This window comes from Triturus cristatus, chromosome 7 (assembly GCF_964204655.1).
Source record: "Triturus cristatus chromosome 7, aTriCri1.1, whole genome shotgun sequence".
In the NCBI taxonomy this organism is placed as follows: domain Eukaryota; kingdom Metazoa; phylum Chordata; class Amphibia; order Caudata; family Salamandridae; genus Triturus; species Triturus cristatus.
In genome coordinates this window covers 664,364,548-664,380,305 of record NC_140590.1, presented here as the reverse complement: position 1 = coordinate 664,380,305, position 15,758 = coordinate 664,364,548, and the positions used below count along the sequence as shown (strand labels likewise).

The 15,758-nt window shown below is 38.4% G+C and overlaps 1 protein-coding gene across 5 annotated transcripts in view; it reads left to right on the top strand.

The window, feature by feature from the left end:
* Nucleotides 1–15,758, top strand: part of LOC146810317 (ATP-binding cassette sub-family A member 10-like) — a 1,555,322-nt gene that overhangs the window by 435,977 nt on the left and 1,103,587 nt on the right. For 3 of the 5 annotated variants that reach the window (XM_085617311.1, XM_085617312.1, XM_085617309.1), the window contains exon 11: nt 9,488–9,586. The exons of the other annotated variants lie outside the window; for them this stretch is intronic. In XM_085617311.1, coding sequence (XP_085473437.1) covers nt 9,488–9,586 — 99 coding nt within the window. The remainder of the gene's footprint in view (nt 1–9,487; nt 9,587–15,758) is intronic. 5 annotated transcript variants of the gene reach the window in all.

Genomic DNA, 15,758 nt, shown 5'->3' with positions numbered 1-15,758 from the left:
TGTGTATCTTGATCAATTTTAGTTCAGAACGGCAGCCATCATTCAGTGTATGTATGGAAAGAGATTTTATCTAAAAGAGCCCAAACAGTTTCAGGGCTTTAATACGTCCTTATCATGACGGTTTGTCACAATTAGTCAAGTATATCACAGGCAAATTATTTTTTAAAAAACATCATTGATAATGCGCTATTTTCAATGCAAAAATAAAAGCATTTGAAAACGCGCCACATATAACTTGATTTATTATGGTTTAAAATGGCGGCCATCTTTAAGTAGATATGTAGAAAATATTTTTACCTGAAAGAACCTGAATGGTTTCAGGGCTTTAATATATCATTACCGTGACGGCTTGCCATAATTATCAGAAAGATCGTACAGAGATCATAGAAAACACAATCATTAGTTTGTGAAAGAGAATTAACGAAGAGGGCATATTATGCTTCATTCCAAAATCATGGTATAAACAATGCCCGATGGGACAAATGTATATAGGAACAAGCACATAGATCTCATCACTGGGTGTTCTCATGTACACCTAGGCTATATAGGTTGTGGATAGAATTTCAGACTTACAGTCATTGCAGAAATAGATGTGAATATAAGTGTAAGTCACTATAGTATTCAGCAGAGAGTACAGCTAATCCATATCTACAAGAAATGATGTAGCTCAGTATTAACATTCAGGCCAAATCTAACGGTCCTAAGACGGCATATCCAAGATGCTTCACGTTGCCTCAGAATCATCTCCCTGTCACCTCCCCGTTCTGGTACCTTAACATGGTCAATGCCAAAGAAAGTGAAGTTCTTATCCTCAGGATGTTCACAATGTATATGCATAGCTATTGGATACTTCACATCAATATTTCTTATTGCTCTGGCATGCTCTTGTATCCGCAATTTAAGGCTGCGGATACTGCTGCCGATATATTTCTTTTTGCAAGCGCATATAACCATATATACTGTGAATGTTGTGTTGCAATTAATAAAATGATTAATTGAAAATTCCCTAGATTGGCTACCCATGAACTTTTTGATTTTATTAACACCATATCTACAGACACAACAATTCCCACATGTGTGAAAACCCAAGGGTTTATTGGGCAACCATGTGGTGGAGGGAGTCTCGATTTTTTTGACATAACTTGGACTTAGTATATCTTTCAGTGTCTTACTCCTTCGATATACTACTTTTGGCTTTTTAGATATGGTGTTGCCTAGAGAACCTTCTTTCTCTAAGAGATGCCAATTTTTCCTTAGAATGTTATAGATATGGTTGCTGAATACATTGTATTCTGTGATGAATAGAACCATAGATTCCTGTATCTCATTGTTTGGCTTGTTTCGTGATTTCGGTATCAATGTTTCCTGCCTCTTTAGGGACATAGCTCTCTTTTCGGCATTGTCAAGACAGGTTTGGTTATAACCCCTTTTGGTGAAGTTCCTTTTGATTTTTTTGATGTTAGTAACAAAATCTTCGTCTAGGCTACAATTTCGTCTTGCGCGGACCATTTCACCATATGGAATGGCAGCAATGGTCGGTGGAGGGTGCGCACTTGAAGCATGCAAATAGCTGTTACATGAGGTCTTTTTTTTGAAAATATCACTGTGTATACCGTTATCTTTTACAAACAGTTTCAGGTCCAAAAATTCAATATTTTTATCAGAATGTTGAATGGTCAGTTTCACATTGAAATTGTTACTGTTCAGATAATGATGATAAGAATTAAGTTGATCCACTGTTCCATGCCAAATCATGACAATGTCATCAATGTAACGTCCGTAGAAAATCACATTGTCACTCCAGGGACGTGCTCCAGGACCCCAGACATGCTCCACCTCGTACAATCCCATAAAAAGGTTTGCATAAGATGGAGCAAATCTGGAGCCCATGGCAGTGCCCTGCCTCTGCAGGAACCATGTGTCATTGTGTAGGAATGCATTCTGTGTCAAGATCATCTCAGCCATAGTCAGAATCATATCAGTATGTTCCAGATGTTGTGCTCCCCTCTTAAAAAGAAAGTATTTGAGAGCTCTCATACCGTCCTGGATGTGAATACAAGTATATAAACTTTCAACATCCATAGACACAAATAATAAGTTGTCATGATCCCAGTTGAAGTCCTCTAGTTTGCACAACAGATCAGAACTATCCCTAAGATGCGATGGCAGATTTTTTACAATTGGCTGTAGAAATTTGTCAACATATTGTGCAATATGTTCTGTTGGTCCACCATTCCCAGAAATAATGGGGCGTCCAGGTGGAAAAGGACCCCCCTTATGAATTTTTGGCAAGATATAAATGCATGGAGAACGGGAATGGTGGGCCTGTAAAAATTTGTACTCTTGGTCTGATAATAGACAAGACTCATGCCAATCCCAGAGTTTAGAGTTGATATTTGTCTCTATCTGTAAAGTAGGATTGTTCCCCAGTTTCTCATAGCATTGAGTATCACTCAGTTGCCTGTCAATCTCATGCAAATAATCGTCCAAATTCATAAGGACAATATTGCCGCCTTTGTCGGCCTCCTTAATCACCAAATTTGGGTCATCTTTTAATAGTTGTAGCAGATTACATTCCTCATCACTGAGATTCTTACTATGTACGCAACCCCGTTTTTTAAAATGTTGGTCTTCTAAAGTGTATAAATCAGTAGTGACTTTTTTGTAAAAATCATCTATAGCTGTTTCTTGTGTTGCTGGTGGCATAAATTTTGAGGTACAACGTAAACCGCTATCAATTGTGTAATCTTGAGAGATGCCCAGATTTGTCGCCAATTGTATGGTATCTCCTATTTCATCCTCATCATATAAGGAGGCAAGTAGATGAGTATTGTATATATCTGCAATAGATGGTGTTGAATTGGCATCACTAATGGACAAAGGGACCCGTGGTACAACAGGATGGTCTTCAAAATATTTCTTTATTTTTAATTTTCGAATGAATTTAAATAGATCTGTATGAACATCCACAAAGTCACATTTATTAGTTGGGCAATAGTTCAAACCTTTACTTAAGACATTCTCTTCTTGTGGTGAAAGGATTCTGGAAGATAAATTAACAATTGTAAGAGTATTATCAACTACATTATCAATCTCATTAGGGGATGAATCATTTACTTCTTGTTGTTCCCATTCTGTTCTCTGGCCTTTATTCCTGACCTGGTGTTTTTTGCCACCCCTCCTCCCACGTCTTTGTTTTGCATTTTTGTACGGTTCCCTAGTCGATATCTCCTCACCTCCTGTAAAAAAACAGATGGTGGATCTCTAGGAGAAGCATTGCTGGTCCCCTCCCCTGGATCACTTTCGACAGAGGAGAGTGAGGTGTTACTTGACGAAACACTGACTGGTTTTTCACTTTTTTTCTCATCTGTCTGTGATTTCTGTATTAGATCATCGTATTTTCTAGCAAAAGTAAAAATACGTCCCCTTCTATAATCTCCTTCATCTCTCTGTATCTTTCTCTGCTTTTTCTCTTTGAGGTATAACTGATAGTTATTTAACTCCTTTTTCAAAATCTCAGTGTTTTTCAGTATAACATCTTTGAGTTTGCTCTCATTGATTTCCTTTTCCAAAATTTTGATTTCCTCCCTAATCTTTGAAACTTTCCTCTCTGTATTTGTAATTAGTGTACCCATCATTTTATAGGATGCTTCATATAAGCCATCTTCCCATTCCTTAAGAAGATCTGGATCCAGATCCTCAAAATTTGGAAAGATAAGGATCCTCAATCCTCGTGGGATGCGCTTATTTTCAATATATTTTTTAAGAGTAGCGCCGTCCCACCATTTACCTAACTCAGTTTTTTTCAACTTTTCCAGACGCATGAATTTACTTTTGAGACCCTCATTGTTGTTTACAGTTGGATCCTTATGGGTTGCATTAGTATGTGATTTATCACTAAATAAGTCATCTAACAACTCTTCACGTTTATCATCAAAATCCATTTTGTAAAGTATCGACTTCAAAAGTGAGTGCTGGTAGCCTACAATTAATATAAACACAGAAGAAAGAGGGCAGAGGCTATAGAAATCCGCACCCAACAAATGACAGGTGTCTTTGAGTCCACACGATAGCGCAACGAACCAAGGAGTACTCCCCTCTATACTCCTTATTTAGGAACAAGTCCTATCATAAGCACAAAAAACACAAAGGGTTCACGCTATATAATGTACATTTGTTATTCCAGGTTCATGTTTCCAATCAAAGAATAAATTATTCAAGAGTCTTCATTTCTTGATAAAATATATATCTTCTTTATTTTTCTTTAAAATGTTTTCTTTATTTTCAAGAAGCCAGAGATCATAGCCAACGCGTTTCGTCTCACATCGAGACTTCTTCAGGGCTATTCAGATTAAAATGAAAGAAATACATTACAAATCCAAAATTTGAAATTTTACATCTTTCACATACAAAAACAAATGCAACACATTCAGGATCACAAGCAGTACAAATTTACAATATAAGGGTCATAATTTAATAATTGCACCTTAAGGCATAAATTGCTTTTAGATTCCATTGTAACAGTTTTTCAAAGACAAGAATTAAAAATTGTTTTTAAACTCAATCGTAATAAAAAGGTTTTTTTTAACAAAGACAAGGATCGAGAAAATATATGTGCAAATGGTTATAGGCATACCTTGGCAGTGAAATATTGCGTGATCCCGTCAAATATATACTTGTTTCATGTGTTCTAGACTTCATCAGAGATTCAGAAACTCTATGCAGTGCACAGTATCTATAATGATTGATATATATAATCAAATTAGGAATTCCTGTCAGCTATTTATATATATATCATGAACATGAAAAACCATCACATATTTCTAATATCTATCTCGTTATAACAATAGAACATTATATATCATCATTGCATCAAAAAACATAGTCTCAAGCGGTATATAGCGAGGCAAAGAACAGGAGAAAATCAACATTCACCAGTTGTCTCTATTTGGAAAAGCAGAAAAACCAAGAGACCCAAGTTAAAAAAACCGTCAAGAATCATTTTCCTAATAAAAGTCCAGTACCATTTTAAAGCAAACCGCCCACCCGATATATTAATAGAGTGGTACATGTACATCACGAAAAACAATATTTTATGCGTCATTTGTGAGTTGACATGTTAAGCGCTGTTAAATGTCTAGATATCAGTCAACATCGTAGAGTAGCAACGTAGTTAAATAAGAGTATTGTCGTCACTCACGTAAGAGCCTTAGTCACAATTATAATGGACTACTAAAACACCACTTTATATTCATTAAGTTACAAATACTTTTGACTAGCATGAAAGTTTAACATTTCAATATACAATAATACCATGCGTCAATGCGGTTTAGTACATAAATTAAATTGACAAATCACGACATGTTAATTATAATATGTCCAATGTCTTTGACGTTTCACTACATCACTTTTATATTAGATACTATTGCATGTCTGTCTATCATGCTACAAAGATATGTCTAAGTGTGTGCAACATCGTGGCTCTAACATACGATTAGTTAAAAAAAAGCAAAAATAGACTGTTGCAGTGCCAAACTGTATTGAATCTGCGGCAAACATCTATGTATCACGCCAATACGGAACACAGCAATATAAATTGTAATATGTATTCAATATGAAACCATGCCGGTAAGATGCCATATTATGCCTAAACTGAGGCGGACATCTTTGAGTTGTTCCAAACTAGGTCATGACAATCTAAAACATACGAATACCAGTGACCTCATAGTATATAGGCATTTAACATCGTCTGCATTTCAATACAACATTTTTTTTAAAAAGCACGAGCTGTAAAAAAACCAAAATTTATAAAGTTGCCTTTATGTACTAACATTAAGAAACAGAATAGAGCAAAGACAGCCTCGACATCTCTTGTCCATTACGAGACATAACGGCAATCACACATGGATTAAACTCACCCAGAATGGCACGGTAGCCCGAGATGTATGTCCTTCGTGTTGTTGATACAAAGACGAGCAATTGCAGCGTCCCAGCACGTCCCTGGAGTGACAATGTGATTTTCTACGGACGTTACATTGATGACATTGTCATGATTTGGCATGGAACAGTGGATCAACTTAATTCTTATCATCATTATCTGAACAGTAACAATTTCAATGTGAAACTGACCATTCAACATTCTGATAAAAATATTGAATTTTTGGACCTGAAACTGTTTGTAAAAGATAACGGTATACACAGTGATATTTTCAAAAAAAAGACCTCATGTAACAGCTATTTGCATGCTTCAAGTGCGCACCCTCCACCGACCATTGCTGCCATTCCATATGGTGAAATGGTCCGCGCAAGACGAAATTGTAGCCTAGACGAAGATTTTGTTACTAACATCAAAAAAATCAAAAGGAACTTCACCAAAAGGGGTTATAACCAAACCTGTCTTGACAATGCCGAAAAGAGAGCTATGTCCCTAAAGAGGCAGGAAACATTGATACCGAAATCACGAAACAAGCCAAACAATGAGATACAGGAATCTATGGTTCTATTCATCACAGAATACAATGTATTCAGCAACCATATCTATAACATTCTAAGGAAAAATTGGCATCTCTTAGAGAAAGAAGGTTCTCTAGGCAACACCATATCTAAAAAGCCAAAAGTAGTATATCGAAGGAGTAAGACACTGAAAGATATACTAAGTCCAAGTTATGTCAAAAAAATCGAGACTCCCTCCACCACATGGTTGCCCAATAAACCCTTGGGTTTTCACACATGTGGGAATTGTTGTGTCTGTAGATATGGTGTTAATAAAATCAAAAAGTTCATGGGTAGCCAATCTAGGGAATTTTCAATTAATCATTTTATTAATTGCAACACAACATTCACAGTATATATGGTTATATGCGCTTGCAAAAAGAAATATATCGGCAGCAGTATCCGCAGCCTTAAATTGCGGATACAAGAGCATGCCAGAGCAATAAGAAATATTGATGTGAAGTATCCAATAGCTATGCATATACATTGTGAACATCCTGAGGATAAGAACTTCACTTTCTTTGGCATTGACCATGTTAAGGTACCAGAACGGGGAGGTGACAGGGAGATGATTCTGAGGCAACGTGAAGCATCTTGGATATGCCGTCTTAGGACCGTTAGATTTGGCCTGAATGTTAATACTGAGCTACATCATTTCTTGTAGATATGGATTAGCTGTACTCTCTGCTGAATACTATAGTGACTTACACTTATATTCACATCTATTTCTGCAATGACTGTAAGTCTGAAATTCTATCCACAACCTATATAGCCTAGGTGTACATGAGAACACCCAGTGATGAGATCTATGTGCTTGTTCCTATATACATTTGTCCCATCGGGCATTGTTTATACCATGATTTTGGAATGAAGCATAATATGCCCTCTTCGTTAATTCTCTTTCACAAACTAATGATTGTGTTTTCTATGATCTCTGTACGATCTTTCTGATAATTATGGCAAGCCGTCACGGTAATGATATATTAAAGCCCTGAAACCATTCAGGTTCTTTCAGGTAAAAATATTTTCTACATATCTACTTAAAGATGGCCGCCATTTTAAACCATAATAAATCAAGTTATATGTGGCGCGTTTTCAAATGCTTTTATTTTTGCATTGAAAATAGCGCATTATCAATGATGTTTTTTAAAAAATAATTTGCCTGTGATATACTTGACTAATTGTGACAAACCGTCATGATAAGGACGTATTAAAGCCCTGAAACTGTTTGGGCTCTTTTAGATAAAATCTCTTTCCATACATACACTGAATGATGGCTGCCGTTCTGAACTAAAATTGATCAAGATACACATGGCGCGTTTTCAAATGCACACACTTCAGCATTGAAAACACCGTATGAACAATGGTGTCGGCATACTTAAAGCATATTGACTTATTCATATTAGGCATTTTTTATAAATCGCATTATGGTTGGTTAGCAGTCATAAACAATTAGTACTGCGAGAAAAATATATTGCCGTTTCTGTAAAATTCATGCAATATATTTAAAGAAACGTGTAGATTGAGACCAGTAATTTAAATTAATAATTTTTAGACTTAGCGCAAAACATAATTTGGTGCATATATAAATCATGATACACGCTCTTGTGAGCGCGTTATCAAGTCAAAAATGGCCGCGATACTAGGATCATCTTGCGGTGTTGCCTGACTTCAATTCTAAGCATTGTCCGTCTTCTAACTTTTGTTAATTGACATTTCCGGGCGGGTATTTTAAAAAGACGCGGCTGCAATTGCTCGTCTTTGTATCAACAACACGAAGGACATACATCTCGGGCTACCGTGCCATTCTGGGTGAGTTTAATCCATGTGTGATTGCCGTTATGTCTCGTAATGGACAAGAGATGTCGAGGCTGTCTTTGCTCTATTCTGTTTCTTAATGTTAGTACATAAAGGCAACTTTATAAATTTTGGTTTTTTTACAGCTCGTGCTTTTTTAAAAAAATGTTGTATTGAAATGCAGACGATGTTAAATGCCTATATACTATGAGGTCACTGGTATTCGTATGTTTTAGATTGTCATGACCTAGTTTGGAACAACTCAAAGATGTCCGCCTCAGTTTAGGCATAATATGGCATCTTACCGGCATGGTTTCATATTGAATACATATTACAATTTATATTGCTGTGTTCCGTATTGGCGTGATACATAGATGTTTGCCGCAGATTCAATACAGTTTGGCACTGCAACAGTCTATTTTTGCTTTTTTTTAACTAATCGTATGTTAGAGCCACGATGTTGCTCACACTTAGACATATCTTTGTAGCATGATAGACAGACATGCAATAGTATCTAATATAAAAGTGATGTAGTGAAACGTCAAAGACATTGGACATATTATAATTAACATGTCGTGATTTGTCAATTTAATTTATGTACTAAACCGCATTGACGCATGGTATTATTGTATATTGAAATGTTAAACTTTCATGCTAGTCAAAAGTATTTGTAACTTAATGAATATAAAGTGGTGTTTTAGTAGTCCATTATAATTGTGACTAAGGCTCTTACGTGAGTGACGACAATACTCTTATTTAACTACGTTGCTACTCTACGATGTTGACTGATATCTAGACATTTAACAGCGCTTAACATGTCAACTCACAAATGACGCATAAAATATTGTTTTTCGTGATGTACATGTACCACTCTATTAATATATCGGGTGGGCGGTTTGCTTTAAAATGGTACTGGACTTTTATTAGGAAAATGATTCTTGACGTTTTTTTTAACTTGGGTCTCTTGGTTTTTCTGCTTTTCCAAATAGAGACAACTGGTGAATGTTGATTTTCTCCTGTTCTTTGCCTCGCTATATACCGCTTGAGACTATGTTTTTTGATGCAATGATGATATATAATGTTCTATTGTTATAACGAGATAGATATTAGAAATATGTGATGGTTTTTCATGTTCATGATATATATATAAATAGCTGACAGGAATTCCTAATTTGATTATATATATCAATCATTATAGATACTGTGCACTGCATAGAGTTTCTGAATCTCTGATGAAGTCTAGAACACATGAAACAAGTATATATTTGACGGGATCACGCAATATTTCACTGCCAAGGTATGCCTATAACCATTTGCACATATATTTTCTCGATCCTTGTCTTTGTTAAAAAAAACCTTTTTATTACGATTGAGTTTAAAAACAATTTTTAATTCTTGTCTTTGAAAAACTGTTACAATGGAATCTAAAAGCAATTTATGCCTTAAGGTGCAATTATTAAATTATGACCCTTATATTGTAAATTTGTACTGCTTGTGATCCTGAATGTGTTGCATTTGTTTTTGTATGTGAAAGATGTAAAATTTCAAATTTTGGATTTGTAATGTATTTCTTTCATTTTAATCTGAATAGCCCTGAAGAAGTCTCGATGTGAGACGAAACGCGTTGGCTATGATCTCTGGCTTCTTGAAAATAAAGAAAACATTTTAAAGAAAAATAAAGAAGATATATATTTTATCAAGAAATGAAGACTCTTGAATAATTTATTCTTTGATTGGAAACATGAACCTGGAATAACAAATGTACATTATATAGCGCTGAACCCTTTGTGTTTTTTGTGCTTATGATAGGACTTGTTCCTAAATAAGGAGTATAGAGGGGAGTACTCCTTGGTTCGTTGCGCTATCGTGTGGACTCAAAGACACCTGTCATTTGTTGGGTGCGGATTTCTATAGCCTCTGCCCTCTTTCTTCTGTGTTTATACAGTAAAGAACGTTGCTTCGGAATCAATGGCTGTCAATAATGACGAGATATCTGGGACCACGGGGAATTGTGGCACAATACATTTATTTAATTCGCGCAGATCAATAACTAATCGATATACTGGCGGAGCCTTTGGATCAGTTCGTTTAGGAATCGGAATTATCGGAGAATTACATACATTGGAGTCGGTTTCCACAACCACTCCTTGGGCAATGAGCTCGTCAATGATTTGCAGTAAAGCCACTACAGCATCTGGTGGTAACTTGTATTGTCGCATTCGTGGTAGCACCACTCCTGCCTTTAATGTGACTCGATATGGTGTAATATTCATGCAACCAACATCAGTAGGGCCTTGTGCCCATAGATGTGTAGGTAAAATCTGCAGTCGGGGATCCATGTCTCTAGATACATAGTGACCTTTAAAATCACGCAAAAACAATCTTACTCCTTCCGGAGAACAACATATTATAGCTCCTAGAGCTTTCAGTGTTTTTATTCCTAACAAGTTTTCTGGACATGATTTAGTAAGCAATAAATCTGTAGTTCGTGTCAAGGGACCAATCGTAAGTGGAAGAGGCTGTGATACTTCGTTAATGATAGGTTTTCCTGAAAAACCAAGGGAAATATTCTGTGAGCCTGAGAGGGGTACCCCTGGAACTTCACTACGTTTTATTGTTGTTCGGCTTGCCCCTGTATCGAGTAAAAATTTTCTGTCTTGGCCTAATAATTCACTGTGTACATAAGGTCCTTCTTGATCTACTGGAACCTCGATAAGGGGTAAGTCAACTTCCTTCTCTAGGCTGTCTCATGAGTATCGTTGATAATCAGGATAGTCATACTGTGCGGTCTGGTACATCTGTCGTGTCGTAGATTGTGTAGTAGCAATAGGCTGCGCTGGTGCAGCTGGCACAAACGGTATAGACTGTGGCGGGGCTGGCATGGATTGTTGCGGAGCTTGCATGGATTGTGCATGCTGCAGGGCTCCTTGTTGGTTCTGATCCTGTCTAAGCGGACGTGGTCTTTCCTTTGTTGCACCTCTGGCAATATTGTATTTTAAGACTGGACAATCGTGTACATAATGACCTGGTTGTTTACAATAGTTACATGTCCCTTTCACAGGACCTGCTGAGTCACTGGACTGTGTCATACCCTTTTTATGACCGTCAGCTGGAACTGTCTGGGAGACTAACATTTTCATTTTCGTGTCTTTCATTCGTCTTTGTTCATGTTCTTGTTCATCCCTAATTCTATTGTGATGATACTGTAACATTTGTAACATTTGTGACGGAGTGTTACCTTGCCAGGTACTCTCAAATTTCAATACTCTATTCTTAACTTGGGGCAGAGAGTTTTCAACTAACTTTGTCACAAACAGATGTGGGTATGATTCGCTATTTGCTTTTATACCACTATTTATACTAAAACATTTTTCGAATCGGGCATAGAAATCACTAGTGTCTTCATCTTGCTTTTGTTTACAGGCTGAGATTGCACCCCAGTCTTCCTTTTTCGTAGTTAATAAACGTGGCAATACCTGTACTAGTAAACCTGGTAGTGCTCTAGTCTTCGGCCCAAGCCCTGAACCAGGACCTCGGGCTCTCTCTTCGGTTTCTAATGCTGTCCAATCTATCTTTTGGTCTCCCACCTCCCAATCTTTTTCTTTGAGTTTCTCGTAAATGCCAGCAGGCATTAGAACCTTTAATATTTTCATAATGTCGGGGTAGGTATACTCTCCCATGAGCAACATATCTTTAATTTCTCGGTGAAAACCCGCTGGGTCTTTGTCATGACTGGGTACCACCTTCTTCATTTCTAATAATTCTATTTTAGATATCGGTGCATATACAAATACACGTTTAAACTGGTTGTCTTCACCCTTTATTGGGTGTACTTCGCGTAAGGGATTCTGTCTATCCATATAATATGTCGTTCTTTCCTTGATGGGTAGTGAGACATGTTCTGGGCATACAAAAAGGATATACTGGTTTCTGAATTCTAGTATTTCTCTGATTAAATCAGTACCTGAACCTCTCCATTTATTCGTGAGTAATTCAGTCAATATGTCCGGTAAAGGACCAGGATCAGAGTGTTGGCTTTTATATAATATAAGGAGATGTTGAATCATGTATACACCAGCTAAACGCTGTTCGTCTGGGGTAAGGTTTAAAAACGTGTGTGCTAGTGTATCATCACTGTATTTTCCGGGACTGTCAGCCCATAGAACGGCTGATCTGGCTAATTCTTGTTCGTCCAATGAATCAAGTATATGACATCCTCTTCGTTCTCGAAGTAGGTTGTCAGCGGCTTGGAATAAATGTTCGGGAGATCTTATATTTATTATAGGAGTTTGGTAATGTCTGCTACTTTCTGGACGTGTTGGACGTATAGAATCATTATAGCATCTAGTCTTATTAGAAAATCTTCCTCTACCTACATAAGCCACCGTGTCTACGTATCCTGTTGACAGATGTCCTGTCTCTTCCTCGTCTGTTCTGTCTTGTTCAGGCTCGTCTGTCTCTAATCTCTCTTCGTGTATTCGTTCTATCTCTTTACGGATCTTTCGACACATGACTACTATACATGATTGCCTATCATGTTTCCCTTCTGATATATTCTGGCTCCATCTTGTAAGATTTTGCATTGCTTCCGGATTTACCCCTGGTCGGTCTTGATTTCTGATCACACAATTTATGAGAAAACGTAACAGTTCCCCTTGTATCTCTACTTTCTGATATTCCATAGCTCTGTTAATACATTCAGAATCTCGCCCTGTTTGGACAAAATGATATATATTATCTAGGTGCATAGTCATTCCTGGTAGCTTCCCTAAATACATTGCAGCTCGTCTGATACGTAATGATGCCAAGATCATTTCGTCCTCTTTGCCGGGCACAGGGTCATATCTACAATCTACAAGAAGTTCCTTAAGCGTGCGGGAATTTATGAGTTTGGGGGTACGTGGATGTGCTAACTCCTGAAAGGTAAGTTTATTTATTCTGGGTGGCGTAGAGAAAACGCTGGTAGCACCTCCGGTAGCCCCATCTGGGGTACTGGGCGCGAAAGGATTCGTTGAACCTGATACAGCAACCATAGGTGTGGGCACAGCTGTAGAAACGGCTGTGGGAGTAGATGTAGAAACAGATGTGCTTGCCGGAACTTGTGTCGGAATTTGTGGTTGCTGAGGTACAGCCACAGGGTCTTGGTGTTGAACCAAGGCAGACGCTCTATGTGGTGCGGTGTTAGCATACTCGGGAACTGCGTCGTCTAAATATGAAGACAGAAAAACATCTTCTGCTGTTCGGGGATGCCCTTTGGGATGTACTTTTATCGGAAACAATGGGGTTGGCAAGTCTTTTGGTATGGCCGGAGTAGCCTTAGGTAATCCTTCGGCCAAGAGTGGATACATACCATTCACAAGGGTATTTCTTTGTCTGTCTACTTGTTCTGACTTTACTCGTGTACCTTCCTCAATTAAGAGATTTTCTTGTGCTTTATTTGAATTTTCCTTACTCTTCTCTTCTAGTCTGAGCGCTTTTTCTGTACGTCTATGAGATTCTTTACGCCATAGTTCAATGGCATCTTTCTGTGATTGTCTAGCTTTCTTTTTCCATAACTCTTCCTCTATTTTCATGATGCAATCGGCATCCCAAGTCCCAGCGGCGGGCCATCTCTGATTTTCTGGTAATTCCTTAGTATAGTCTACCCATAAATCGAGAAATAATACGGCCTCTAGGCCATGTTTATGATACATGAAGTACCCTGGAGTGTCCCTAGGAGGAATGGGAACAGCTTCTTCGAGTACCCCTTTTCTAATTTTGATCTGTCTTAACTTTGAAAAGAGCGGCATATTGAGAACTGATCTGATACTTGATCTTAAACACACTTAATACAGCTAAACAAAAATAATGAACAATAATGAACAGTCATTCACCCCACCATATGCAGAACGTATCTAAAACATTTAACATTTAACACTTTAACAGTTAACAAACAACAATGATGGCCATTAGGAAACTAGTTACTTGGCATACTTGACATACTAGATATACTGCTAAACAGTACAGATACACTGCTGAAACAGTGCAGACCGGATTTGTGTACCCAAACCCGTCTTGACCGGCACAACCTATGTGCACGTCAGAAACGCCTCCCCGGTAATGGTACTCACCGGGTAGCTCGGAACAGAAGGCCTCGGAACGGATCTTGAACTTGAACTGGACCGGACTACCGGACTACCAGACTGGACTCGACTTGAAACTTCGGACTCGACTTGAAACTTCGGGACTTGGTGGGCCTCTGCATACCTCGGATCTTGCTCTCTCAGCTAGGCTCTGGTCGGGATACTTCGCACTTCTCACCGCCTCGTCTGGGTGTTGATCGCAGCCTCAGTCGCCCCCGCTTGACCGGAGGGAGATACAGGAAATCCTGCTGGTACGCGTTGTTGTCCGTCCAGCTGTGGCAGGAGACCGGGCCTGCAACGCACCACCGGCGCGTGAGATGAGAAAGTGTCCCTGTTCGGGCGCCATTCATGTGGTAAATATTTTAATTACCGGGACTTAATTTGATACGGGAAAATAATACAAATAGCTCAGTAAAATAAGAGGCAGAATCCGTGGTATTAGAGGTTCGGAATGGGCTTTATTCCATTGCAGATTCGAATCTGGGATTTCATGTTCCATTACCACGAAGGTTCAGGAAGTGAAGGACCATACATTATTGACAGGTAACAATATATATATGAAAGCATTTACATTAAGGCAGATGCAGGAGGCGTAACAGCTGATAATACAGATAAGAATACACATACGTAATGAAAAGAGGCGTAATAGGGCGTAACAGAGAAACGTCATTGGTTGTGATGTCACAAATGGGTGGATCTATGAGATAATTTCGCAATATCAGCAGATATACTTTACAGAGATGCGCGCGCAGCAGCATGACGTGTGCTTGACGTGCAACTAGGGGGTGAAGGGGACTTGACATTTAGCTCTACGTGTGGAGACAAGAAGTCTGGGGGGTCAAGTCAACCTAATCCCAAATCATATCTAACATCCTATGTTTAAAGAACTATGTTATCCCTAAAGGAAGGTTTCTTAGGATAGAATCTTATTCTATACTGACTGTGTGTGCGTGTACAAGCGTCTAAGTGTCTACACTAGATGCGAGGGCAGAAATCGTCCATGGCAACAGGGCTATGAATTACTTGCATGAAGACAGAGAAGCCGGGCCTTTGCTCGGTAGCTGGCAGAATGTTTACTTAAACTACTAGACAGGAATGCATTGGATGGGGAGCGAAGCAGATAATCTTTGAAGGTGAAATACAGTTGTTGGCAGGCAGACAGGCCGAAGTCAGGCACCGTTAGCTGCGCAGGGAGTAGGACAAAGTTCATGGATACAGATGCGAGCTCATGCTGGAGCTGTCAGAGGCAGAGAACAGGGAAAGCTTGATGGCAGAATCAGGGCCTACTCGCCTGAACTGCAAAATGGAGTAACTGAGCCATATAAAGTCGGTGGCCTTTTGTACTTA